The 27614-nt window shown below is 40.7% G+C and overlaps 2 protein-coding genes across 2 annotated transcripts in view; both read right to left on the bottom strand.

The window, feature by feature from the left end:
- epha4l (eph receptor A4, like) overlaps positions 1-27614 on the bottom strand; it is a 132060-nt gene that overhangs the window by 63960 nt on the left and 40486 nt on the right. The window lies entirely within an intron of this gene.
- Positions 1947-27112, bottom strand: LOC309505785 (uncharacterized protein; the record flags this gene model as incomplete). The annotated part of the gene is made up of 6 exons (XM_082179243.1): positions 1947-2192; positions 6998-7055; positions 26297-26469; positions 26508-26620; positions 26758-26828; positions 27091-27112. 6 exons carry the CDS (start codon positions 27110-27112, stop codon positions 2042-2044), a joined length of 588 nt encoding a protein of 195 aa, XP_082035369.1. The 3' UTR covers positions 1947-2041.

The raw sequence follows: 27614 nt of genomic DNA, 5'->3' as shown, positions 1-27614 counted from the left end.
AAACATTGGTTATTGATTTGTTTAGATATTTGATTATTCTGGGATCCCATACTTTCAATTATCTATTCATTCGGGACCCAAATACTGCAAAGTCACAGACCCCGGGTTACGTGGATCTCATGGACACAAACACGTCAGTTTTGATCTTGGTCAGAGGGTGTAGAGTTAGTTATAGCTAATACCTCTTTAGTCGGTTGCCTACTGCTCACTCGTACAAAAAAAAAAGAAAAAAAAAATTTGTCGTTTATTTAGCTACTTCCATACAACTTGCCCAGTCAGTGATGGACAGAAATCAAAAGGTCTTCAGATGCCGAACATGAAAGGGGAATAAACAATAGATTCACAAGATACATCATATGTGGTATATCGACATTCTTAGAGAACTTTCAGAGACTTGAATCAGGGGGAAAAGAAGTGTGTTTGAGCTCAGCTTTTTTCTTATGAGGAAATCACCAACGACACATTTTCAGCATTTTCAGGAAAAGAATAAGTGATAAACTTCTAATTGAGCAGACAGAAAGGCTCGACCTTCTTATTATTTTCCACACATTTTTACATCCCGTCACATCAGTTTTGTTACACCAATAAAAAGGCACTTTCTCATCAATCTTTTGGGAATCTTTTGCCAGATCCTTCCTCCAGTTGTCTTTGTGCCAGATCTTTTCAAAGACAAAAACATTCATTCCATCTTTTCGTAGCCTACATTTATTCAGTTTGAAAGACTTGGCAAAATCTGTCTTTGCTAGAAGTTTGTCCATTGGAGAATTACCTGTGTTCCTGTACCAGTCAAGATTCTATTTAAAGACATGCAAATGATTTGGTGAATGGTTGAAGTGTGAATCTTCTCAGTGCTCACTATGTGTGAAGTTTCCACTCACACTGATCTTTCTAGAAAATAGTCCATAGTTTAACCACACACTTTAATAAAACAGAACTGACCTCTTTAAATTGTCTGTGATGTGAAGTCATAGAGTCCTGCAAAGATCATAATGTAAAATCTTTTGTTACTTGTTATGATTACCAAAATCCCTCAAAGCTGTTGTGCTAACAATAACTATTACAGTTAACCTAAGACTTTAACTCCAACCAGTGGAACACACACACACACACACACACACACACACACACACACACACACACACACACACACACACACACACACACACACACACACACACACACACACACACACACACACACACACACACACACACACACACACACACACACACACACACACACACACACACACACACCTTTAGCTATTAGATTAGCCTTTAATTTGATTTGATATAGCACTTAATGTGTTGATTCCATTGATAAGATTACTTCTCTATATGAGTCAATATCTGTATTTGTTGCTTTTTCTTGGTCATCTGATAATGCCATTTAAGTAAGGGCCGATGAATTATGCACTGATCTTTCATTGCCATCTAGTGACCATTTCCTGACTCTAAGATTTAATAAACAGGCAATTTGCATCTGTGTTGCACTGCAAATTAGTGGCACCAAATCTTTGAAGATGCAGTTTTGTAGTAAATAAAACAGTTTACAAGAAAATATTTTTGTCTTAGTTTACAATTACTTCAAAATTTCACGTTTAGGACTAATTTAGTGTGTTACTTGCCATTTCTTTGTAATTAATTGTGAAAATTGTTTCAAAGTAAATCCTACACCAATGTTTTTTTGTTTTGTTTTTTAGTGAACACACTCAATAGCAAATAAACTAGATAACTAGACTAATGAGCAGATTTTAATGTTTGCAAAGTCTACATAATAAATTGGCAATAGACAAAGGACACAAGCGCAGTCACATTTTATTAGACACAAAACGTGAAAAAAAAAAAAAACATGCAAAAAAAAAAAACTATGTAAGAATTCTGATTTCATAGTCCAATCAATGTTTGCTGGGCAAAAACTGTTTAATGAACGATATGATATTCAAATCATTCATTAACATGCCACGCACGTTTCATCATTGACAAAAGCATTTTCCGGAAATAGAAAAGTAGTGATTTCTTTTCAGGCAGACAGAAAGGAATCACCTTCCCAGTGTTTTCTGACACTGCATCACATTATCAGTGATGTCACACCGATAAAGAGGCACTTCTGCATGAATCTTTAGGAGATCTTTTTCCATATCCTTCCTCCAGGTGTCCTTCTGCCAGATCTTTTCAAACACAAAAACAACTCTTTGAGGTGGTGACCATAGACCTGCATTATATGACTGACAGACAAGAACGGTTTGACTTAAAAATATCAAAATTGAAACTACTGCGGAAAAAAAGACACCTACATCTTGGATGCCCTTGAGGTAAGCTAAAACATACCAAAATGTAATTTCAAAGTGAACTATCCCTTTAATTGCCTCCGCTATCGTCCTGTCAATCATCTGTCTCATTCTCGCGGGTCGCGGCTATGATTACAGTTTCAGTAAAAATGTATTTCACCATCATCGGTACCCACCCTCAGCCGATTGGCATTACAGTATTTGCAATCACCATCCCGTGGCAAAAAGGAGCGTCTAAAAGCAAAGTTCTGACTGCTGACTGAACATTGGTCAGTGAGCGTCTCCCGCTCGGCGCTGTCAAGCGCAGCTTCACCACACAGATTTAACTCCGCACAGCTAAATAAAACAGGCTGGTGGCAGACTAATAATTAATATTTCTGATGTAAAGATTTCTGTGAAACGTGTAAAGTTGCACAGAAGAAAGCCCAATAGGACCTGCCCTGTACAGTTTAAGAATCTGTAGCCATAGTAGAGGACTATTATTTTGTTGAACAGACCTGACATGAGCGACAACTGATGACGTCACATGCTCAGATTTGCTTGACCAATCGGCGGAAGGGGGCGTGTCAGGCCGCCCACATGTGGATAACGAATTTTGAAGTCATTTATTCGTTTTTTGCCTGTGAACTAAAAAACGAAAAATCAAGCCGAAATCTCGTTTTTTTTGTTTTTTTGAAAAAACGAAAAAACGAATAAAGGGGCTGTTTTCTCGTTTCTGCTTATTTAATTTCAAATTGGAAAACAAACTATCAAAACGTACACGGACCGTTCTGCTCTTATCTGCGAGCAGTGTTTAAAAAAACAAAACAAGTCACCTCTTCAGGAATAAGCTCTCTTCTGGTCTAACCGGCAAGGCTTACCAGGTTTGTGGAGAAGCCGCCTCCGCCAGGCTAAAGCACTGAAGTACCTGTGCGAGGGTGGACCTCTCAGACCTCTTTGTCTCTTTCAGAGGCCAGCAGAAGGGAAAGGCTGTCTTCAAGCAGAGGTTGACTCACTGGATAGTGGATGCCATCGCCTTGGCTTATCAAGCGCAAGATGTGCCTTGCCCGCTCAGATTGCGAGCTCACTCTACTATAAGTGTTGCATCCTCCTGGGCGTTGGCACGTGGTGCGTCAGGCCTATATCCGTTGTATCCACGAGAACCGGTAACTTTGGCTGGATTTCAATAACTTATAATATACATAAATTATAATATAACATTCCTTTGATGTTTTTTGTTGTTATTATTATTTATACATTTCTTAATTATAAAAGTAGCAAGGCAGTGAGACAACAAATAAACCAATGAAACATTTAACCCTGCAAGTTTTTAGAGGTTAGGTTGAAATAAACTTGCTTGGTTTTGAAAAGCCAAATATACACTCACCTAAAGGATTATTAGGAACACCTGTTCAATTTCTCATTAATGCAATTATCTAATCAACCAATCACATGGCAGTTGCTTCAATGCATTTAGGGGTGTGGTCCTGGTCAAGACAATCTCCTGAACTCCAAACTGAATGTCAGAATGGGAAAGAAAGGTGATTTAAGCAATTTTGAGCGTGGCATGGTTGTTGGTGCCAGACGGGCCGGTCTGAGTATGTCACAATCTGCTCAGTTACTGGGATTTTCACGCACAACCATTTCTAGGGTTTACAAAGAATGGTGTGAAAAGGGAAAAACATCCAGTATGCGGCAGTCCTGTGGGCAAAAATGCCTTGTTGATGCTAGAGGTCAGAGGAGAATGGGCCGACTGATTCAAGCTGATAGAAGAGCAACTTTGACTGAAATAACCACTCGTTACAACCGAGGTATGCAGCAAAGCATTTGTGAAGCCACAACACGCATAACCTTGAGGCGGATGGGCTACAACAGCAGAAGACCCCACCGGGTACCACTAATCTCCACTACAAATAGGAAAAAGAGGCTACAATTTGCACGAGCTCACCAAAATTGGACAGTTGAAGACTGGAAAAATGTTGCCTGGTCTGATGAGTCTCGATTTCTGTTGAGACATTCAGATGGTAGAGTCAGAATTTGGCGTAAACAGAATGAGAACATGGATCCATCATGCCTTGTTACCACTGTGCAGGCTGGTGGTGGTGGTGTAATGGTGTGGGGGATGTTTTCTTGGCACACTTTAGGCCCCTTAGTGCCAATTGGGCATCGTTTAAATGCCACGGCCTACCTGAGCATTGTTTCTGACCATGTCCATCCCTTTATGACCACCATGTACCCATCCTCTGATGGCTACTTCCAGCAGGATAATGCACCATGTCACAAAGCTCGAATCATTTCAAATTTGTTTCTTGAACATGGCAATGAGTTCACTGTACTAAAATGCCCCCCACAGTCACCAGATCTCAACCCAATAGAGCATCTTTGGGATGTGGTGGAACGGGAGCTTCGTGCCCTGGATGTGCATCCCACAAATCTCCATCAACTGCAAGATGCTATCCTATCAATATGGGCCAACATTTCTAAAGAATGCTTTCAGCACCTTGTTGAATCAATGCCACGTAGAATTAAGGCCGTTCTGAGGGCGAAAGGGGGTCAAACACAGTAGTAGTATGGTGTTCCTAATAATCCTTTAGGTGAGTGTATATACAGGTGATTCACATATATATATAAGGTATGAGAGGCTGTGCTGTATCGTGAATAAGTCACGGCTGAAGGGCGTTGTTAGGCACGACGCGAAGCAAGGTCTCCTTTTGTGCTTAGACACAGAAAGCTCCAACAGCTTTAGAAAAAAACAGAGTAAATAATGACAGAATTTAGATTTTTGAGAAAACAATCCCTTTTAAAAACAACCTATGAGGGTTGTCTTCTCATACATCTCAGATAAAATATAAAAAATGGCCCCATTTGATTTAAAGATTTTTCTTATATTCTATATTCTTTTTTAACCCACAAAAAAGGGAGAGCCTTGACCCTAGGAGCTTTGAGTCTTCTATAGGCAAAAATTAAAGTAGAAAAGCAATAAAGAATAGGACAGAAAGTATGGTGTATAGAAACGTACATGTATATATTTTCCAAAGCAATGAAACCATTCAAAATATTGTCACCCAAGCATAAACAAATGAGCATTTTAATACCCCCACTTTTTTTTTAAACAAACATTGTGGTTCATACAGCAGTAAACCCTTCTGGTCATAATGCCAGATGTTTCTGAAAAAAAAAAAAAAGCTTTAATTTACTGCTATTTTTCCTTTATCAGGTCTTTCAAAATTTTTAATTAGATATAAGCTCCTATTCATGATTGGAGTCACTCATAAAACAGTAATTTCTTTAATCAAATAAAAGGTGAACATTTACTGTCCCCTGCAAGAAAGTTACATATTTGTAAGAATTGTTTTTATTTAATTTTTTTAAAGAAAATGTAAGCATATGAAAGGTTATATGAAAAGGCATATGAAAAGTCTCAGCAGAGAACTAGCTCATCAGTTAATTTAAAGCATCGCTGTCAAACAAGAAACTCAACACAAGTGAGCAAGTATAGTTTAATTTAGTTTAACGAGTTTGTTTGCCCATAAAATCTTTAAGATATTAGGTTAAACTTATTTGGCTTGCTGTCCACTGATGAGGGGCTCGATGAAGCAGCTTCAACTCAAGCTCTGATATAGCCCAGTGGCTAAATGTAGGATATGATTACGAAGGGCAAGGTACCTAAGATGAAGGTGGAGTTTGGGGAGGTGGAGGGATGCTGGAAAAGCTGATGCTAGAGAGAGGTATGCGGCTGCTTATATAGTCAGGCTGTTGATTGAAAGATTAGATTGGTTTCTTAGGGTCACTTAGACATTCATCTATCACTGTTGAACCTGGTTGCCCACAAAGAATACAACCGTTTTGATCACAGTAGTAAAGCTGCACACGATCAGCAATCTTCTGTAGTTCAGTTCTGAGATTTTTATCTGTTTTGTCTTTTCTGTAGATATGTGTGAAAATGAAGGCTTTAATTCCCTGGTATTTTTTTAATTCATCAAGACCTGGTATAATATCGTTCTTAAGACATCTGTCTATACAGGGAGAGAGAAAGGTGTAGAAAACCACACATCCATCCTTTCTTTTGTTCATCAAGTCTGTCAAAGGAGAATTATTTGGAGGATACATCAGTAAATACTCTGAATGTTTTTCTTTTTCTTTTTCTTTTTCTTTTTCTTTTTCTTTTTCTTTTTCTTTTTCTTTTTCTTTATGAACCCCTGCAGCGATGAGTTGAGTGCCTATGTAGACTTCCTTGTTCAGTCCTGTGTGAGGTTTAACTTTTTCTGATTTGTCACCTATCAGAAAGTTGTGTATTTGGGGTTTAAATCCGCTTTGGCACTGCTCCTTTGGGACATTGATGGCTACTGCATACTGGCCGCCGCTAAAATAACTGGTTAAAAAAAAGAAAAGAATGATCACCATTTACAAAGTAATTGAGAAATCAAACATGCATGCTGGGACTATAACATGTGTCAAACTAATTGTGGGTCATTGTGTTGATATAGTTTTATGTGTCTGCAATCATACAAAATGTGTTTGTGCTATAGGAACACATTTTAGTTATTATGATAGTGAGATCACATTGTCATTATTAGTTCAATAATGCGTATACTAATGTCAACAAATACAACCTTATTGTACAGTGTTACCCGTTCATTTTATACAGCAACATGAAAACGTACTTGAAATGAAAAAATTTCTGAATCCTGGAAAGGGTTTCACGGTCCTCATCTTCACTCATCATACATTGAATACAGGAAAGCAAAATAATCCCGAGAAGGATCCTCAAACACACAGAGGAAACCTAAAAAGAGCAAAAATATAAAATAATCAACAGTCAATTCTCCTCTGTGCATTAGCATAATGACTAAAGTCTGATATGAGTCGTGTCCATTTCCCACTCTCCTCTCTGTCACTTTTGTCCTGTCAACTGGAAGTTTGACACTGGAAATGAACTTCAGGCTAAATTTAAGCAGATTGTGGCTCATGTTCCTCTCTTCTGCTGTGAGTGAGAATCAGTGTTATGCTTTTAAAGAAAACACTGTCATGGACTGTCATTCTAACTGCCCTAACCCTAACCTGCTGTCTCCAAAACAGAACTAACATGCAGTAACATGATGGATATGGACAATATGGAGCAGAGGAGAATATCAGTTTTTTACTGAGAGTCTTAATTATTTGAGAGAGATTAAAATCTGTAGTTTTTGTTAAAATCTGAACATCTGTTCTGCAGGTGTCAAAGGCATTTTCAATTAATTTAGCTTTCAAATTAGCTGAAAATATTAATCTTTCTTTATAGATACTTCTAAATTCTAAAAGTATTTTTTACAATTGGCCCTATCATACAAGCGGCAGGCACGACGCGAGTGTTTTTTGCTAGTTTCAGCCTGACGCAGTTATCATTTTCACGTCCTGCGCCACGTTGTTTAAATAGCAAATGCTTTTGCACCCATTTGTGCGCACATGGGCGTGCTGGTCTGAAAACGAGGTGTGTTCTGGCACATTGGCGCGTTGCTATTTTGAGGGAACTGAAATAGACTGCACCATTGACCAACTCAAACCTGGTCTAAAGTCAATGGCCCAATCTTTTTTTATTATTTAAACAGCAAGTTAGTAATGTGCGCCTATAGGCGGGTCCAACGCGCGGACACTCTGCTTATTACACAGGGACGCACAGCAGCACACAAACATGCCAAATATTTAAAATAAAAGATTACATTGTATTTGACTCACAAAAATCTATATTTTGTAATAAATTATTACATTCAATTAATGTATTTAGGTGGATTCAGCAATATTAAATACTACTTTTGACTTTAATGAAAACTGTTAATTTAGATTTTAATCAAAACAAACATTATTGGAGTATGTTTTACACAAAGATAACATTTCAGTTACTATTTTTGTTACTACAGACTGTCTTCTCACTGGCCAAGTATAGTTTGCTCTCCATGAAAGTTTGGTTCTTCAGAAATGTTTTAATAGGATTGAAACCCAATCAGAGTCATATATTTCACCTGTTTTTCATTTAGGCTATAGTGAAGGGAATATTGAAGATACAGATTTTCATCCCCCTAAATTTCTTACTTGAAGAGATTCATTCTGAATAAGATTTAGAGGTACCAAATTATAAAAAGACTTTTCCAACCTGTTAAAAATAAAGTTCTTAATTATTATAAAATTTCTTAATTGCTGCATTGTAGCTGTTTTTCTTTTATTTGTTGTTTTTAAGTAATTTTTAAGTGTAAAATCATTATTTTATTTATTATTTTATGAAAACTCGATATTGTTTAGGTGGAGGCTTTAAATAAGACCGTACAGGGTTTTCTTGTTACTTTTATGTATTTATTTTTAAACAAAATGGAAAATAAAAATAAATCACAATATATGTCTTTCTACTTTAAAATGTAAAGTAAATTCCAAAATAATATTTACTTTGAGTATTGTCATCTTATCAACTGATACAATATATATGCAAGTAATAGCTGTGCATGCACTCTAAATCTACAGATTGAGGACTCGTTGTTTGAATGAAGTGTATTTTTTTTAGGGAAACTGAGTTTATACTTGCTGTACAGCATACAATAATCATAACTTTACAGTACTAATGGTTAAAGAATTGTGCATAGAAGATTGGAAGATTTTGTGTGCTTCATACTTTCCTTCCTGTTTTATCTTTTATGGAACTGTTATTTGCAATTCAGACACTGAATAAAAATATTTGTATCTACATTTTTGTATATGTTATTAACATATGTTCAGATATTTTTGCACATTATCAGTATGCTCTACAAATTAGTAATGTTAAAAATACTTAAAGCAAACATACTCTGGAATTTAAAAAAAGATACATATTAAATTAAATGATTACAGCATATTATACCATTAAATTATAGTATTTTATAGGTGTTCCTTCAGAAAATTTGACAGAGTAAAATGAATAAAATTTACTTGAAAATGTACTTTGAAGACACCAAAAAGTATGTATAGCCTAAATCTCTTCCTACAAAGAGAGCGACATTCATAGGAGATCTGGATCTGCATGTAATGACATTACTTACCATGATGTCTGTCAAGAATTGAGAAGATCAAAGATGCTTGAGTTCTTCAGAGATGTCGTGTTGGATCTGTTCTGAGAATGATGACCAGGAGAAGCCAATGCATCATATTTATTCTGCTCTTTAATCAAACCTTATGCAAAAAATTAAAAGATAAACTACTGGTAATCTTTAACAGGGGAGGTTCTTTCAATGTCTGTTTGATATGTGATATTCAATGTAAATTTCAAGTTTTGAAGCTTAACCAGTTAAGAACCACCAGTTTTAGTCATTAATATTTATTTTAATATTAATTTCCATAACAAGTTGCCTAAAGCAAAATAAAATATTATTACTATTATTGTGTCTGGCAATTTACTATTGAGTTAAAGTAAAACATGATGTGAAGACATTATCAAATGTTAAAACAAAATGATGTAGATGCAAAATGAGTGTAACATTTTGCCTTTGACAAGAAGATAATGATGTATTTTTCCATTGGAGCAAAACCTTTGGTCAAAGACCAAATTTGCATGACTGTTTAAATGTCACTCAACATTAGCCTATAGTCAAAATCCAAACTGATCTCACTCACAGTATGGAGAGCCTATAGTGCTTTGCTTCATAAAATATATATATATACACTCACCTAAAGGATTATTAGGAACACCATACTTATACTGTGTTTGACCCCCTTTCGCCTTCAAAACTGCCTTAATTCTACGTGGCATTGATTCAACAAGGTGCTGAAAGCATTCTTTAAAAATGTTGGCCCATATTGATAGGATAGCATCTTGCAGTTGATGGAGATTTGTGGGATGCACATCCAGGGCACGAAGCTCCCGTTCCACCACATCCCAAAGATGCTCTATTGGGTTGAGATCTGGTGACTGTGGGGGGCATTTTAGTACAGTGAACTCATTGTCATGTTCAAGAAACCAATTTGAAATGATTCGAGCTTTGTGACATGGTGCATTATCCAGCTGGAAGTAGCCATCAGAGGATGGGTACATGGTGGTCATAAAGGGATGGACATGGTCAGAAACAATGCTCAGGTAGGCCGTGGCATTTAAACGATGCCCAATTGGCACTAAGGGGCCTAAAGTGTGCCAAGAAAACATTCCCCACACCATTACACCACCACCACCAGCCTGCACAGTGGTAACAAGGCATGATGGATCCATGTTCTCATTCTGTTTACGCCAAATTCTGACTCTACCATCTGAATGTCTCAACAGAAATCGAGACTCATCAGACCAGGCAACATTTTTCCAGTCTTCAACTGTCCAATTTTGGTGAGCTTGTGCAAATTGTAGCCTCTTTTTCCTATTTGTAGTGGAGATGAGTGGTACCCGGTGGGGTCTTCTGCTGTTGTAGCCCATCCGCCTCAAGGTTGTGCGTGTTGTGGCTTCACAAATGCTTTGCTGCATACATCGGTTGTAACGAGTGGTTATTTCAGTCAAAGTTGCTCTTCTATCAGCTTGAATCAGTCAGCCCATTCTCCTCTGACCTCTAGCATATATATATATATATATATATATACATACAGTTTCTAAATTGCAGTTTCAATGTAGCCTCAAAGGGCTCTACACGACCCCAGATTAGGAATAAGGGTTTTAGCCAAACGATTGGTCATTTTGTAAAGAAATAAACATTTCGATACTTTATAACCACAAATGCTCGTCTTGCACTAGCTGTTATGCGCCACACATTGCGTAATCAAATTGAAAGGTCATGCATGACATAGGCGGAAGTACAGACAAAGCAAACGTGCAAAGACTAAGTCAAACAAGCACAATAAAAAAAAAAAAAAAAAAAATTAAAGGTAAACAATTGAACAATTTTGAAGTTGGAGGAGAATATGAGTTTTTCACTCTATCCTGCATTTTCCGCCTACGTCAGGTTACCGCCTTATGTGTGGACATGTAAGATGAGCATTTGTGGTTAAAAAGTATATAAATTGTTGTTTTAATTTTAGAAAATGACAGATGGTTTGGCTAGATAAGACTCTTATTCCTCGGCTGGGATAGTGTAAAGCCATTTGAAGCTGCATTAAAACTGCTATTTGGACCTTCAAACCATTGAAGTCCACTATATGGAGAAAAATGAATGTATGACATGGTGGTCAGTAAATTATCAAATTTGAATTTTGAAGTGAACTACTCCTTTAAGTGTGCAGTGAGTTTGATGGGGGTATAATTGAGAATAAATGGGGGAAAGTCATATGAGAGCTATGATAGCCATCTCGCTATGATTGGATCGGTTATATGATTGGTTTGTGCGATAAATCCTGCCTTTCGTTTTCGTGCAAGTTTGCGAATCGGGCTGAATGAATAAAATGATGGTTTTAATGGGAAGATGTCACAGTTCTGTCACCTCGGTCTGGATTTTCTTATGGGTTTGTGACAGGGCTGTGACACGCCCGGTTTGTCATGTGTTTATGTTCAGTCTGGTCCTGTGTGAGCACATGAGTGTCTTGTTGTTTCTTGTGCCATGTGCTCTCGTCTAATTGTCAACCCCGCCCATCTTGTTATCTCGTTATTGGTTTATTTCCCCCACCTGCCTGCCTTGTTACCTCTTTTCTTTGTTAGTCTATTTAATCTCCTTGTGTTTGCTGTCTGGTGCCGATTCGTTGTATTGTTACGTGTTCCAGTTTGCAGCCTCTCATTTATGCCTAGGGTTGGAGTTTGTACCTTTCCAGTTTGGCATCCGAATAAATCACTCTGCATTTGAAGCTACGTCTCTTGTCTACTTCACGTGACAGAAGACTAACTAAAAAGTAAGTAAACACCTAAGCCATTTAGATATTAACGCTTAATGTCATGTCAAAATCAAAACTTGAAATGGCCTGAAAACATGATGACTGTAGGGATTTTTTAGTGAGCAATCAGCTTGGTGAAATTAAAGTGTAATCAGTGCAATGTTTCTGAAAAATAGCCCTGTCTGGGCATTAACACATATTTTCAAGCAGGGTTGTGTGTGAATGTCTTATTTGTTTCCCTCCCAAAATGCCTCCATCATTCCAAAAAAGTCAGGCAAACAAACTGCCAGGAGATTTTCGGCACACAACAGTATCTCTGCATCAGAGGAAATGTAAGGCATCTACAGTCTCTCCTCGCTCTCATTTTCCCCATTTTTTCCGTGATGGAGGCATTTTGGGACATGAAATACAGTCCATGTACCTTCTTGTGTATAGCCTATATCTGTTCTGTTCGTTGTAACAAAAAGTCATCACGTTCCCATCTGTCAGCTGTCATTCCAACCCAGAGACCCAATGACTCAAAATTGTTCACACTTATTTCTAAAGATGAGACCAAATCAACTGTACATAATAGAAGTCAGTTCAGAGTCCCAACATTTACTCAAAATGTTGCACTGAATGTTGATACCAACAATGGATGGAAACAAAACATATAAGAGGGAGAGAAGGAAGAGGATGAGTAAGAGGAGGTGAACAAGCAGGAAGAGGATGAGGACGAGGAAGAGCAGGTGTGGAGAATGTTTTCAAGGCTGGATCTGCTTTAGGGTTTTCCCCTTTGCCTGCAGAGATGACATTGTCTGAGATATGAAGAAACTCCTCCGGCCGGACCCAACATGAAGACATGATGCTGAAGTAGAATAAAATCTCTCACTGACCTTGACTTTGCAGTTGCACAACTCTTCTGAGTGTACTTTACTGTAACATGCTTTTCATTTAGAGTTTTTTTACTGTAACCTTTTTGGCTTTTGCAGTTGGGTCACTGTATTTTCACAGTATTCAAGTGGTGAATATACAAACATGCGATATAGATGCCATTTATAGTCCTGGACCCTGGACCGACCCTCTTCATCATCACAAGATCAATGGAAACCCTCTCTTTTGCAGAAGTCTTTTGAAGTGTTTCACTAAGTGTTTCATCAGGTGTGGTCCACCGAATCAGCGGTGATTGACACGGTCGGGAACAGACCACACAATCGCACATCTGTATAAAAGTGAAATCAACGCATATTGACCTCGTGGGTTTTTGTGAGAGGAGTTTGATTTTGAGATGGCGGATTTTTGGTGATATAGTGTGATTTGATTAGTTATAGGCTATTTAGGCTTACATTTAAATTTACACAACACATTGACTGATAGGCTAGAGACAGACAGAGTATACATATAGTGACACATTAATAGATACATAGATGTATGTATAAATATATATAGCAAGCTAGATTAATAGATAGATACATATATAGATAGATAGATTATAGATACATATATAAATACATAAATAGATTATATCTAGATACATAGATAGATTATAGATATATATCTAGATACATAGATAGATTCATATAGATAGATAGACAGATTTGGATAGATAGATAAAATGTGACCCTGGATCACAAAACCAGTCTTATGTTGCACGGGTATATTTGTGGCAATAGCCAACAAAACATTGTATGGGTCAAAATTATAGATTTTTCTTTTATGCCAAAAATCATTAGGATATTAAGTAAAGATCATCTTCCATGAAGATATTTTGTAAATTTCCCACCTTAAATATATAAAACATTTATTTTTGTGAATGGATACAGCACTATCGCCAATAGAAATGGACAACTTTAAAGGCGATTTTCTCAATATTTCGATTTTTCTGTACCCTCAGATTCCAGATTTTCAAATAGTTGTATCTCGGCCAAATATTGTCCTATCCTAACAAACCATACATCAATGGAAAGATTGTGCATTCAGCTTTCAGATGATGTATAAATCTAAAAAAAAAAAACTAAAAAAAAACATAAGACTGGTTTTGTGGTCCAGGGTCACAAATGGAGGCTCCCCAGAAGAGATGCTGTACATCTGTGGTGTGGGAGCATTTCCGTTTAGAAACCCCAAATAAAGTGAGATGTGTGTATTGTGATCGGCAGCTAGCCTACTGCAACAATACATCATCCATGATGCGCCATTTGAGGAGAATTTGAAATTTGCGTATTTGCCCAGAACTCATGATCCACTAACTTACTGGAAAGAGAGAGCAGTAATCTTTCCTCATTTGTATGTCCTAGCTAAAAAATATCTTTGCATGCCAGCAACAAGTGTCCCTTGTGAGAGGATTTTTTCAAAGGCTGGAGAAATTATCTGTAAAAAAAAGAAGTAGGCTAAGTCCTTCCACAGCAGAGAAATTAATATTTTTTAATAAAAATCTCTAAAAAAGTGAGACATTGTGGCTTGATTTCTTTTATTAATATTCATTTTGCAGGACCAAAATAACATTATGCACAGTGAGGAGCCTATAGGTTACAAGCTTCACATATTAGAAAAATACAATAATAAAAAAACAACAAATTTTTTAATGGCTCGTCAAGGTTGTTTCAGATCAACACCTGCAAGTGACCACTAGGTGTCACCGTTGAGACGGGTGTCGGATTGATTCGAAGCCTCGAAACAATATGGACCATTTGGTTCAACTGTTTCATTGCTTCACGAAGCCTCGATCTGCCCACCACTACACTAAACAAGACTGTGCTGGGAATGAATGTGAAAACCAGGCTTATATGGGGAATAAACAAGATAATGACATATAGGTGGATACAATGAGTGCTGATGAGTCCAGGCAGAGGATTATGGTAGATGTAGTTTGTGAGGGAATGACAATAGTCTGATGTGGAGTGCCCTCTGGTGGCTCTCAAGAGCACTCCAGCTGGTGACCGTTACAGTTTCATTCATTTTCCAAAATTCCATATTTTCCACAAAAACTTTTGGAACTTCTGGACGAGCTTCTGGCAACATTGTTAGAGACTTTTGTCTTTAATGACACAGTGGGCTCCACAGTCACAAATATTGGCACCTTTGGTAAATATGAGCAAAACGGACAGTGACAATTTGTTTTTGCGATTTCTCCTTTGAGTCTTTCATTTAAAAAATTCTCAAAAATTTTACGTTTTAATTAAAGTAAATTCTTATCATAAAACAAATATTGTTTCTAAAATATATGAATTTCACAACTATTGGCACCCCTACAAATTCTAATGAGTAAAAGTCTAACTGAAGTATATTGACATTCATATGGTGTGTTATTATGGCCATCTTAGTGATCAGGAAAACTTAAGTGATGAGTCATGACTTCCTGTTTTATTGAGCTCTAAATATGAATATGAATATAGGCAAAACTCAGGAGTGTGTGTGTGTTTTATAACAATTGTAGCAAAAGTGTGTGTGTGCAATAACAAATGTAGCAAAAAATAACATTATGATGTCCAGAAATCGACGCAGAACTCTTGTTTAATGTGTTAGTCCTGATATTCTTCATGTTAGTGAATAAATACATAGATCCGCAATCAGGGTTTGTATTTCCTATAATGGTCTGGTGGTAGAACTTCTGTTCTGTCCGAGGTTCCGGGTTCTAATCCGTCCTCCTATAGTTTTTTTTTCTTTTTTTTTCCTCATTAAAATCAAAGATGTTCATCAATGATTGTATATCAAGAACAGGGACACGTTTGTGTGCATTTTGTTTGGGATTTCACTGGAAAGAAGACAGTCACAAGAGAACACAGTATCCGCACCACTGATAACAGCAGCAGTTACTTTGAAAATATCAAAAAAACGTGGTAGCATGTCCCACCCGCAAATTACGCCTATGATTGGACAAAAATGTATGGTCCTGCGCCTTCCACAGACAATATACATATAAATACATTTAGACTGCTTAACTTTGTGATTGCTATCAGGATGTGAAGAGACTTTTTAACCAGCATAACAAAAAATGTTTCTGGAACAAATTGCTTTTAAAACTGGGTAATACACACATTCACATGCTATACAAGCAAACATAACATTTGTATCAAGACAGAGATGCAGAGAACGCAGCCCTGAAGTTTCCTGAAGTTTCAGTGTAAAGTGAATTCCTGGAAGGAATTGGCCAGCCGTGAGTAAATTCCAGCATCTTTCCCATTTCCCCTTTGGGTTGGGAGCTCAGCACACCTGGGGCCCGTTTCAATAAGGAGGTTCAACCAACTCTGAGTTAAAACTTGAACTCTGAGTTGACTTACCCTTCGATGGGAAACTCTGAGTTTTCGGTTACAGAACAGCTGAAATGAGTTAGTCAGTCAACTCAGAGTTGATTGAACCGAGTTAAGCGCGTGCACCACAACTATAAAAAGCCATTATCAATGGAGCGCAGATATTATGAGTCACCATGACAACAGCGCCGCCAGACAAAAAGAGGTCTGCGTATTTCTCACCAGCAGAACTGGATGAGCTTCTGCAAGCATATGGAGAGTACGAACACATATTATTATTATTTTTTAAGTATCGGCTGCAGCAGCGAAGGACAGAGAGTTAGCTAGGGAGAAAATAGTTGCTCGAGTCAATGCTACGTTTACATTTTAATAACTACAGTGATGGGTGTAATTATCAAGTCATCTAAATACTGTAATTTAATTAAAGGGATTACTCTTAATTCTTCTGTAATTTAAAGTAAAATCTGATGTAATTGCATTAGACTATAGAACAATTCTGTATATTTAACATACATTTTTTAAAAGGTATATTTTTTTATGTAACCTCCCTCCAAACACTTTGGTCAATTCAAGAATAATTCATGCAGCATTAAAAGTGCAGTTTCTTGTCCTTCCTTGCATTGTTCAAGTGGTTGAGGTTGATATGGGATTTAGTAGGCCTAATAAGTAGACCAATTCTTTCTAAAGATAGTAATTATTACATGAATCTAATTACACTGCTGAAGATGTCATTTGTAGTTAGTAATACAAGTAACTTACCCAACTGTTATAATATCAGAGGTGAAACTGAAGAACAATGTTATTCAACCTAATTTTAATTTTCATGTAGGTGCAATCCTGCAGGTATTAAAAGAACATGGCAGCAGCTGAAAATTAAACATAAAAACATAGGCTAATTCAATCAAGTAAGGCTTGAGCATATCATGGGTGTAGGCTACCCGACTTTACATTTGACATATTAAATAACTAAATAGCAGTGTCAAGCAGTGCAGCAGCATTTTTGGCTGAGGGAATTCCTGGACGGACTTCAGAGCCAGTCACTCCCGAAGATCCAAGGGCCTTCATGGGCCTTCACTGTCCCATTTGACCTTATGGGACCTTATTGACTTTTTTAATCATAGTTAGGACATGCAGAGCAAATTAAAATTTTCTAGTGTGTATTCTAGTGGACTAGTGATTGGGGACGAGACCGCCTATGCCGAGTCCGAGTCAAGACCGAGTCTTTGAAGGGTCGAGTCTGAGTCAAGACCGAGTCTTTGAAGGAACAAGTCCGAGTCGAGTCCGAGAAAGCAGAAATCGGTCTCGAGACCGGACTCGAGTACTACATCACTACTAGTTAGTACATATCGGGAGTTTCCGGTTAGAGTGTTCAGCGCACCTACATACAGTACATGAGAATGCAGATTATCACTATGTTTTATGGCTGCCAATTGATTAAAACAATGAATTATGATCATCTTGGTTGCGTATGCAACCCACCGTTCCCTGAAGGAGGGAACAGAGGACGTAGTCGACGTTGACTGAATGGGATATCGCTAGGGAGCCAATTGTCTTTGAGTATCTTTAGAACGAGCCAATGCACATTGGCGTATGAGATCTGCATCTCACACTGCGCCCCGCAGTGCGGGTATAAATACGGAAGTAGATGCACGCACCACTTGCTTTTCGTTGAGGAGTCTAAAATCATGTTAAAACGTCAACTAAGCAGGCATGGCCTTAACACCTGTTGTTCCACTGAGCCTATCCAGAGAGATCAAAGGAAACCACAAACACTGTGGTTGCAAAGCAAGCTTGCAACAGGCTTCTAGCGCTGCAAGCTTCTTTTGCAAGCAATGACATTTAAACTATAAAAAGTCATCACAGGGCAAGTTTGTATCAAGTGATTCGAGCCTCTCCTGTAAACAGGATATTTCACAATTAGGACATTTAAACTGATTCTCTAACATAACTCCCCTAACAATACTAAGTAATCTTTGATGCAATCTCTCCATCTGCCTGAGAATCCTCATAATTTGTTTGCTTTGATAGGTCAGCTCGTTCCGTGGGAGTTGGGTCCTTCTTCTTCCTCTTCTCAGTTTTCTTAGCTTTATGAAGTTCTCTGGTGTGGTCTTTCTGGAGTCGTGCAACTAAAAGATCATCCATAGATATTTCAATTTTGTCAGTTACCTTTGAGACATTGTCAGTTACCTTTGAGACATGTACATTATTTAGAAGAGGTTCCAATTTGAGGGATTTAGCAGAAGATTTCATATTAAAATCCAATAACATAACAGCAACCAAACAATCAGTTGATGAAAGCCCCATTTAAAAAAAAAAAAAAAAAAAAATATTATATATATATATATATATATATATATACACTATGAATATCAATGGGGCCCATCAACTGTTTGGTTACTGGCATTCTTCAAAATAACTTTTTGTGTTCAGCAGAAGAAAAACAATTCTTGAGGGTGACTAAATAAGACAGACTTTTCATTTTTGTGTGAACTATCCCTTTAAATAATTTTGCGGTTTCAACAATTAAAATGTTTAAATCCATTTTAATCGATTATTGTTTTTGAATGACTTTGTTTCTATTTTGGCTCTCCATTTTTTGGACATTTGTGTTTTCTTTTTTAGATGATTGATTATGCTAAAAAGGGAGAAACTGATGAAAAGTAATTGAAAATGGCTGATTTCTGGCTAGCGGTAAGTTCTCTTACGAGAGGTCTCTCGTACTGCGTAAGTATCTTACGCTAGGGGAAAATCCCTTTATCCCTCAATCCCATATTGAAGGCAAAAAATTATCCTTAATTTTGTATTATTGTAAAACGCGTTGCGGCAGCATACAGACATAGGCAAGACGGCTCGTGTGCCTATTGGCTGTTCTGCGGCAACTGCAGCAGCCTATCGAGCGAGGCCTAGCGTGACGTCAGACCCAATGAGGGTGCTTCACCGTCTGCTGCCGCTTCCGTTGATGACGCTGATGAAAAAGCCGCATTGGGGGAGGATGATTCCTGCTCTCTCCTGGCATCGGGCAGTGAGGATTGGGCGAGCTCTGTGGATCTCGCGCCCTCTGTCCGCGCATCGTCAGTCAAAAGAGCTAGCATCGAGTCAGAGCTGATGCGCATACTCGCACAGGCCGTGGCGAGCCTCGGCCTCGAGTGGTCTACGCCTGAACAGCCTGCTCACAACCGCGCTTCGCCTGCGTCCAGACCAGCGCCCTTTCTTCCTGAGTTACACGAAGAAGTCGCTAAGTCTTGGAACGCCCCCTTCTCAGCTAGAATGCGCTCTTCTGTTTCGCTAGCATTCTCCGCTGTTGACGATGCTAAAAACAGAGGTTACCATTCGCTGCCGCCGGTCGAAGAAGCGATAGCAGCCCACCTTTGCCCGCCCTCCGCTGGACGGCGCTAAGCTGGCTCTGCCTTCAAAAGCTTGCCGCATGACGTCAACCCTGCTCGGTTGCGCTTTCTCCGCCGCTGGGCAGGCTGCATCAGCGCTGCATACTATGGCCACACTGCAAATTTTCCAGGCCGATCTCCCCCGAAAGCTGGACAAGAATGGACCAGATGCAATTTGCGTGCCAGACTTGAGAAGTGCTACGGACCTCGCTCTCCGCGCTACTAAGTCTGCTGCACAGGCCATAGGACGGAGCATGGCCTCTCTCACTGTGACTGAGAGACACCTATGGCTAACGCTCTCTGAGATGTCTGAGTCTGAGCGCGCCGCGTTCCTCGACGCTCCGCTTTCTCCCGCTGGCCTCTTCGGAACTTCCATCAAAGATTTCGCGGAAAGATTCGCCGAGGTACAGAAAGCGTCACAGGCTATGAAGCACTTCCTGCCGAAGCGCTCCAGTTCTGCAGCAGGCCGTGCGAAACCGTCTGCTCAGAGCTCACAGCCTCAGACTCCGCCCACCGCCGCCACTTCGCAGCGCCGACAGGCCCGAAGCGCGAGACCGCGCTCTCGCTCATCTGGCCACCGCCCCGCCCCGCGTGGGCCGCGGCCCAGGATTGCGGTAAAGCCCGAGGCCCCGAAGTCGTCCTAGCACGCCTAGGGAAACGACGGTGTCCAAGCCCCGCTGCGGCCGGACTTCCACCAAAACTCATCGCTCGTTCAGTTCCAAGAAATGTGACTGTTCCAGTGTATTTTGCAGTCAACAAGCCGGTTCCACTGCCCGCTTGCCTGCACACAAATGCCGTTTTTACGGCTACCCAGATAAATCCCATAAAGAGTGTATTTTCTGGTGTCCCGGCCACGGCCGATGGTGTTATGAGTGTAGACAAAATGCCCACTGCCCAGTGCCCATTCCTACACACAAGCACAGCCCGTCACACAGGGCTTGCGCACATAAAATCGACCCAGTTTGATTGCGCATTAAACGTAGCAGATGTGCCCACTGCCCAGTGCCCACAATCACTACGTCCTGCATGTCTCGAGGTTTCTGTAAAAACGAAACCAACGTGCATTCGCTCTGCTCAGGCGGACAATGCTCTCGGTGTGGTAAATGTGCCCGCTATCCCGCGCCCACATCCACACACAGACATGACAAGTCCTACGGGACTCGCCCAGCCCTCCCCCTCTCGGTTAACCACCGCAGAGGAGCCGAGCGCGGGCAATCTGCCCGCTGTTATCAGCGCGCCCTCTGCCTCGAATGTCATAAGCTTGTGTTACAGCACACCGAAGCCCCTCTGTCGCTGAGCGACCAGAGCGCGCTTCGCATTCAACCCCTAGCCATTCATGCAGATGCATGGGCGAGGCTACCTGGGGTTTCGAAGTGGGTGCTAGACATTATAAAAAGAGGCTATTCGCTACAGTTTCACCAGCGCCCTCGTCGCTATGCGACGCGCGTCGAGACCATGGTAAAAACAGAAGTAGCACACCTACTTCGAGCCGAAATTTTGAAACTATTGAGCAAAGGGGCCATAGAGCCGTTATCTCTAGCTCAGAGCGAAGGAGGGCTATACAGCAGATACTTCCTGGTACCGAAAAAAGACGGGGGTCTCAGACCCATACTAGATCTAAGGCAACTGAACAGAGTGCTTGCAAAGCGACAGTTCAGAATGCTCACAACCAGAAAAATCCTCCAGCAGATTCGCCGAGGAGATTGGTTTGTGTCAATAGATCTGAAAGACGCGTATTTTCAAATACAGATAGTGTCACGTCACAGGCGATATTTGAGATTCGCCTTCGAGGGCCAGGCATATCAGTACACAGTCCTACCGTTCGGCTTGTCCCTAGCACCCCGTACATTTACGATGTGCATGGACGCAGCGCTCGCACCCCTCAGGCTTCAGGGCATGCGAGTATTGAACTACTTGGACGATTGGCTGATTCTAGCTCAATCTCACTCGATGCTCATAGAGCACAGGACCATTTTACTCGATCACCTCGAGAATCTGGGTTTCAGAGTCAATTGGGCAAAGAGTTCTCTGTCCCCCAGACAGATAATATCTTTTCAGGGCACAGAACTGAACTCGCTGTCTATGATAGCGCGACTGTCACCACAGCGCGTGCTAGACATTCAGCGCGCAGCGAGCTCTTTCCGCTACGGTGCATCTCTCCCGCTCAAGAAATTTCAGAGGATGCTAGGTCTCATGGCCTCAGCATCATCAGTTCTTCAGCTGGGCTTGCTTCGCATGCGCCCGCTACAGTTCTGGCTGAAAGCGCGAGTGCCGCGCCGAGCGTGGGCTTCCGGTCTGCTTCGTCTCAAGGTCAATCAGAAATGCATCGCAGCTCTGAAACCTTGGAAAGCAAACGACTGGTACCAATCAGGTGTAAGCCTGGGGACTTCCTCGAGTGTGAAGGTGGTGTCTACGGACGCATCCACCTCGGGATGGGGAGTGCTGCTCGAGGGCAGACCGTTCTTCGGCCAATGGTCAGAACGGGAGACGCTTCTGCACATAAACTGCCTCGAAATGCTGGCAGTAGACAACGCGCTGACACGTTTTTGTCCCCAAATACGAGGACACCACGTCCTGGTCCGTTCGGACAACATGTCAGTGGTGTCCTACATAAATCGCCAGGGCGGCCTCAGGTCCCGAAACCTGCACAGGCTGACAGAACGCCTCCTGGTGTGGGCTCAGCGCAACCCCCACGAACAATGTTCCGACAGGCGAGTGGTCTCTACACCCACAGACAGTCCAGCTGCTGTGGATGAAATTCGGCAGAGCGGAAGTAGACCTTTTCGCGTCTCAAGAAAACGCTCACTGTCTGGAATTTTTCTCCAAGAGCAGGGACGCGCTGGCTCATGTATGGCCCCGCCGCCCGCTCTATGCCTTTCCTCCCGTCTCTCTCCTGCCTCAGGTGATAGAGCGGATCAGGGAAGAAGGATGCTCAGTGCTACTCATAGCGCCGTTCTGGAAAAACCAACCCTGGTTCCCAGTTCTGATGCAGCTAGCGAGCACTGCCCCATGGCCAGTGCCAGTGAGGAGGGACCTCCTCTGTCAGGCCAAGGGCTCGATTTGGCATCCGCGCCCAGAGCTGTGGTCCCTTCATGTTTGGGCCTTGTTTGGGCCCTTCTGGCTCTCGCTTCGGTGAAGCGCATAGGGGACTTACACGTGCTCTCAGTAAGCGCGACGTGCATGGAGTTTGGGCCTAATGACTCAAGAGTTATACTCAAACCTAAGCACGGTTATGTTCCAAAATCCCTCAACACACCGTTTAGGGCGCAGGTCATTTCCCTGTCAGCCCTACCGGTCTCTGACGAGGAAGGAGACGCGAGCTTCCTTTGTCCAGTCAGGGCATTAAGAGCTTATGTGTCTCGCTCATCTGTCTTCAGACAGACGGAGCAACTCTTCGTTTCGGTCAGCGGACATTCCAAGGGACTAGCCGCGTCGAAACAGAGCCTATCCAGATGGATAGTTGACGCCATTGCACTGGCGTACACTTCCAAGGGTATGCAGTGCCCGTTGGGTGTCAGAGCGCACTCCACGAGAAGCATGGCTTCGTCGTGGGCCTGGTCAAGTGGGATTGCCTTGCAAGATATATGTATGGCGGCAGGCTGGGCCTCCCCGTCTACATTTATAAGGTTTTATAACCTAGAGGTTCCCGCCTTACAGGCCAGGCTGTTGTCGGTCTAAATATACCAGTACTGTCTGTTCTGATGCTATCGGTTCAGAATACTGTGTCTGCTGAGCACTGCTTGATGAGCACTGCTCGCTGGTCGACCGCAAAATGCTTATGGGCAAATAAATAAGACCCACAATTTTCCATCAGCTCAGGCCGTACTCCGCCCTGTCTGTATGATGTAATTTGCGTCTAAGGGACGCTGCTATATGTGGAAGAGCGCGACTCCGCCCCTCCCTCTTCCCGGACTCCCTGTGAATTCCCCTGGTGATTATGCACTATATGAACCCCGGGCTTTCGCCCTTGGGTCTTTGGTGTCAGATCCCAGCACGCACGGCGTTTTACATTGGGTCCCCTAGCGCAGGGGTTTTCAAACTGGGGGCCGCGGCCCCCTAGGGGGCCGCCAGGGGGCGCCAGGGGGGCCGCAGCAAGTTGGAAAAAAAATGTGTTAATATGAGTATTGTTATAAAATAACATTTTAATAATTTGTTGCATAGCCTATCTGAACATTATACTTTTAATGCTAATCTTTTAGAGATTAACTGATTGATCGGCTGGTGACCAGAATTGGCCGATTTTCACGTGATTTTCAGTCTGACATAATGCCGATTCAAATGCACTCGGGCGCCGCATGATTAACATCGCGCAACATCAGCATCACACGTGCACACAGAACGCACATGTAGGAAACCTTGTGAATTACGGCCGTTTCAGACCGCGAGCGGCGCGTGAGTAGCGCGATTTTTTTTTTTTTCCGCCGTGCATGTTCAGTGAGTGCATTCACACCGCGAGCAGGAGCAGCGCGTGAGCGTCAAGCAGGAGCGTCGCGTGCTGTGAGCAGTAGTGAAGCGGAGGGTTTCGGCGCCGAGTCTATTTTTGCTGCGCTGCGCTGCTCACGCTCAATTAAAGTGAAAGAACACTTTTGATGGACAAAATAAATATGATTTCACACAAAAAGTACCAAAAATGCACATAATTTGCATGTATAGTGTGTTTTAACAAGAACTTCAGTAGGCTTCAAGAAAATGAAGACTCAAAAATATTTATAGAAAATGTACCCATTTAAACTTGTTTTTATTAATCAGTTTGGATAAAACTGGTGTTTTATAAAAAATATATATATAGAAAATAAATATTTGTTTGTGCTGTAAAGTGGTTAGAAAAAATTAAATCAGAATCGGCTAAAATCTGTATTGGCAGGTCAAACTCAATGACAAATCGGAATTGGCCTTGAAAATTGTAATAGGTTCATCTCTATAATCTTTCTGATTGGCTGGTATCAAACACCATCACATAATCTGATGTTCACCTAGATGTTTTATTTATTTATTTCTACATTTGCCATAGTATTGTTGATGGGTTCAATAACACATCCTGCAAAAGGGGGGCCTTGGCCAGAGCCTAGTGGTATTTGGGGGGCCTTGTCATGGAAAAGTTTGGGAACCCCTGCCCTAGCGTAAGATACCTACGCAGTACGAGAGACCTCTCGTAAGAGAACGTACTTGGTTACTAACGTAACCTCGGTTCTCTCTAGAAGAGGGAACGAGTACTGCGTATCTTGCCGTGCATGCACACGCTCTGGTTAGCTTCGGCGATGAAAAACCAGATATCAGCTGCCTGCGAACTGTATTTATAGGCCTAAGCCACGCCCGTTTCGGCGGGACGTGACACAGTGGGCGCGAAGCACCCTCATTGGGTCTGACGTCACGCTAGGCCTCGCTCGATAGGCTGCTGCAGTTGCCGCAGAACAGCCAATAGGCACACGAGCCGTCTTGCCTATGTCTGTATGCTGCCGCAACGCATTTTACATTAATACAAAATTAAGGATAATTTTTTGGCTTCAATATCTCGCGGAAAAGGGATTTTCCCCTAGCGTAAGATACTTACGCAGTACGAGAGACCTCTTCTAGAGAGAACCGAGGTTACGTTAGTAACCGAGTACGTTTCCACTCACACTGATCTTTCCAGAAAATAGTCCATAGTTTAACCACACACTTTAATAAAACAGAACTGACCTCTTTAAAGGGTAACTAAACCCTAAACCAACTTTTTTTATTTAATGATCTGTAAGAATGAGGCTTTATTAGTGCTGTTCATTGATTCGAGTAACTTTTTTGACATTTGGGTATAAAGTGTTTTAATTTTACAATATATGGTGTAAAAACGTCTGAGTGCTGCCCTCTTAAGGTTGAACGGTGGCTACTGCAGTTGAATTTTCCTATTGGATGTTGCGGTGGCAAGCTATTAGCCTAGTCTTTGAGTTTGGTTGCACTTCCAGTATGTGCACTTCCATTGGTTGCACTTCCAGCATGTGCAACCAAACCCCTACAGATGATCCAGAATGCTGCAGCTCGTCTTGTCTTCAACGAGCCCAAGAGGGCCCACGTCACTCCTCTGTTCATCTCTCTGCACTGGCTACCTCTCGCTGCTCGCATCAAGTTCAAGGCACTGACGCTTGCTTACAGAACTATCACAGGCTCAGCTCCCTCCTACTTTCACTCACTCCTACGAGTCTACATCCCTACCAGACACCTACGATCGGTCAACGAGCGACGTCTCGTGGTTCCATCACAGAAAGCCACAAAATCACTTTCCAGAACATTCTCATTCACAGTTCCATGCTGGTGGAATGCTCTCCCCACCCTCATCCGGAATGCAGAATCCCTGACAACATTCAAAAGACAGCTGAAGACCAATCTCTTCCGTGAGCACTTAACCTTATAGAAGAAAAAAAAAAAATAAAAAAAAAAAATAAAAAGTTTTCTTTCCCTTTGAAACATCACTTATCAGGCTTATGCTACTCTGAATAATACCTGAACTTCGTATTTTGAGCACTTCTTGCGTTGTTGTTGCTTTTGCCTCTTTATGATGACTCGCTGAATTTACTCCTAATTTGTAAGTCGCTTTGGACAAAGGCATCTGCTAAATGACTAAATGTAAATGTAATGTAAATGTCTTTAATTTGATATAGCACTTGATGTGTTGATTCCATTGATAAGATTAGATAATGAGAGAATATTTCTCACATTTTCTGCATCCTCCCAGCTGAACACAGTCTGGATATCAGATCCTTCTAGTGTGCACTGAGACTGTGGGACAAAAATTGCTATTGCATACTGAACATCAGGCTTTGTCTTTGGCTGGACACTGGAATTTTTATTTGACTACTGTATAAACAGACTTACTTGTCATCAAAATACTGTATCATTTTAGCAAGGACGGCAGGGTTCACATCTCCCTGAATACTTTGAACACACAGATGAAGCAGGCAGAGGACGACGGCACACTTCAATGATGCCTGAAGTTAAAAAAAAAAAAGTTAAAAAATCACTAATTTCAGCATTAAATTCTGAGTTAAATTCATGCAGAAGATGATCTGAAGGACCAGAGTGTTTAGAAAAGAAAAGAATGTTTATTTATTGAATTGAAACTTACTATTGTGACTGCTTGAATTATGAGGAAGAATATGCTTTTATTTTCAGATCTGAAGCTCTGTTGTTTCTCTTCTGATGATCAGGAGGAAATGAAGCACATATAAAGACCAGAATGTAAAGACAAATTCAATTAATCAATTAACATTGCAAACATTTGGTTAACTGTTGAGAGATTGAGTGAATGCACAGGTCAGTTCCTGAACATTTACACACTAGACCTGAATGACATTGAGATTGATCACAAAGATTAATATTTACCTGTAGCTCTTTATTAACCTTCAGTTTCACTGAAGAGCAACAATACACTAGTGTTTCACTGTAGTTGTTTTTTAACCTTTGGCTGATATAAGCAGCATCAAGGCTTTTTCACATGATCACGGCTGTTATTGTGTCATTTTCAGTGTCGACTTGATCAATTATTTAATGTACAGTGTGATTGATTTTCTTTTTTTTAAATTAATCATAACTAACATTTCTTTTCCTTGCAGGATTAATATTTATATGCTTTTGAAACCCAAATGTCCTTTGGCCAAAGTCAGTGTGTGTCTGAATCATGTCCGAATATAACAAAAGGGGAAATGAAACCAGACAGATAACTACATTTATAAACTCATGATTTTAAGTAATAATCCAGATTTCCTTTTACCTACAGTAGTAACAGAAGGGTTTGCTGATTTATATATATATGAAGAACCAATCATATTGTATGAAAAATTATGTATCATGTCATCTTTACCATAAAAACTTTTGTATTATTTTTGCTGGTGGGATTCTCTCTGAAATTAAGTTAGGTGCAGCAACAATTATAATCACTCAAAACTCTTGAGACGAACACAGACAAAGTGATGAATCTTTCAT

The sequence above is a fragment of the Leuciscus leuciscus genome (genome assembly GCF_965113295.1).
Source record: "Leuciscus leuciscus genome assembly, chromosome: 9".
Lineage (NCBI taxonomy): Eukaryota > Metazoa > Chordata > Actinopteri > Cypriniformes > Leuciscidae > Leuciscus > Leuciscus leuciscus.
The sequence above is the reverse complement of the archived record's forward strand: the minus strand, read 5'-3'. Positions and strand labels throughout refer to the sequence as shown.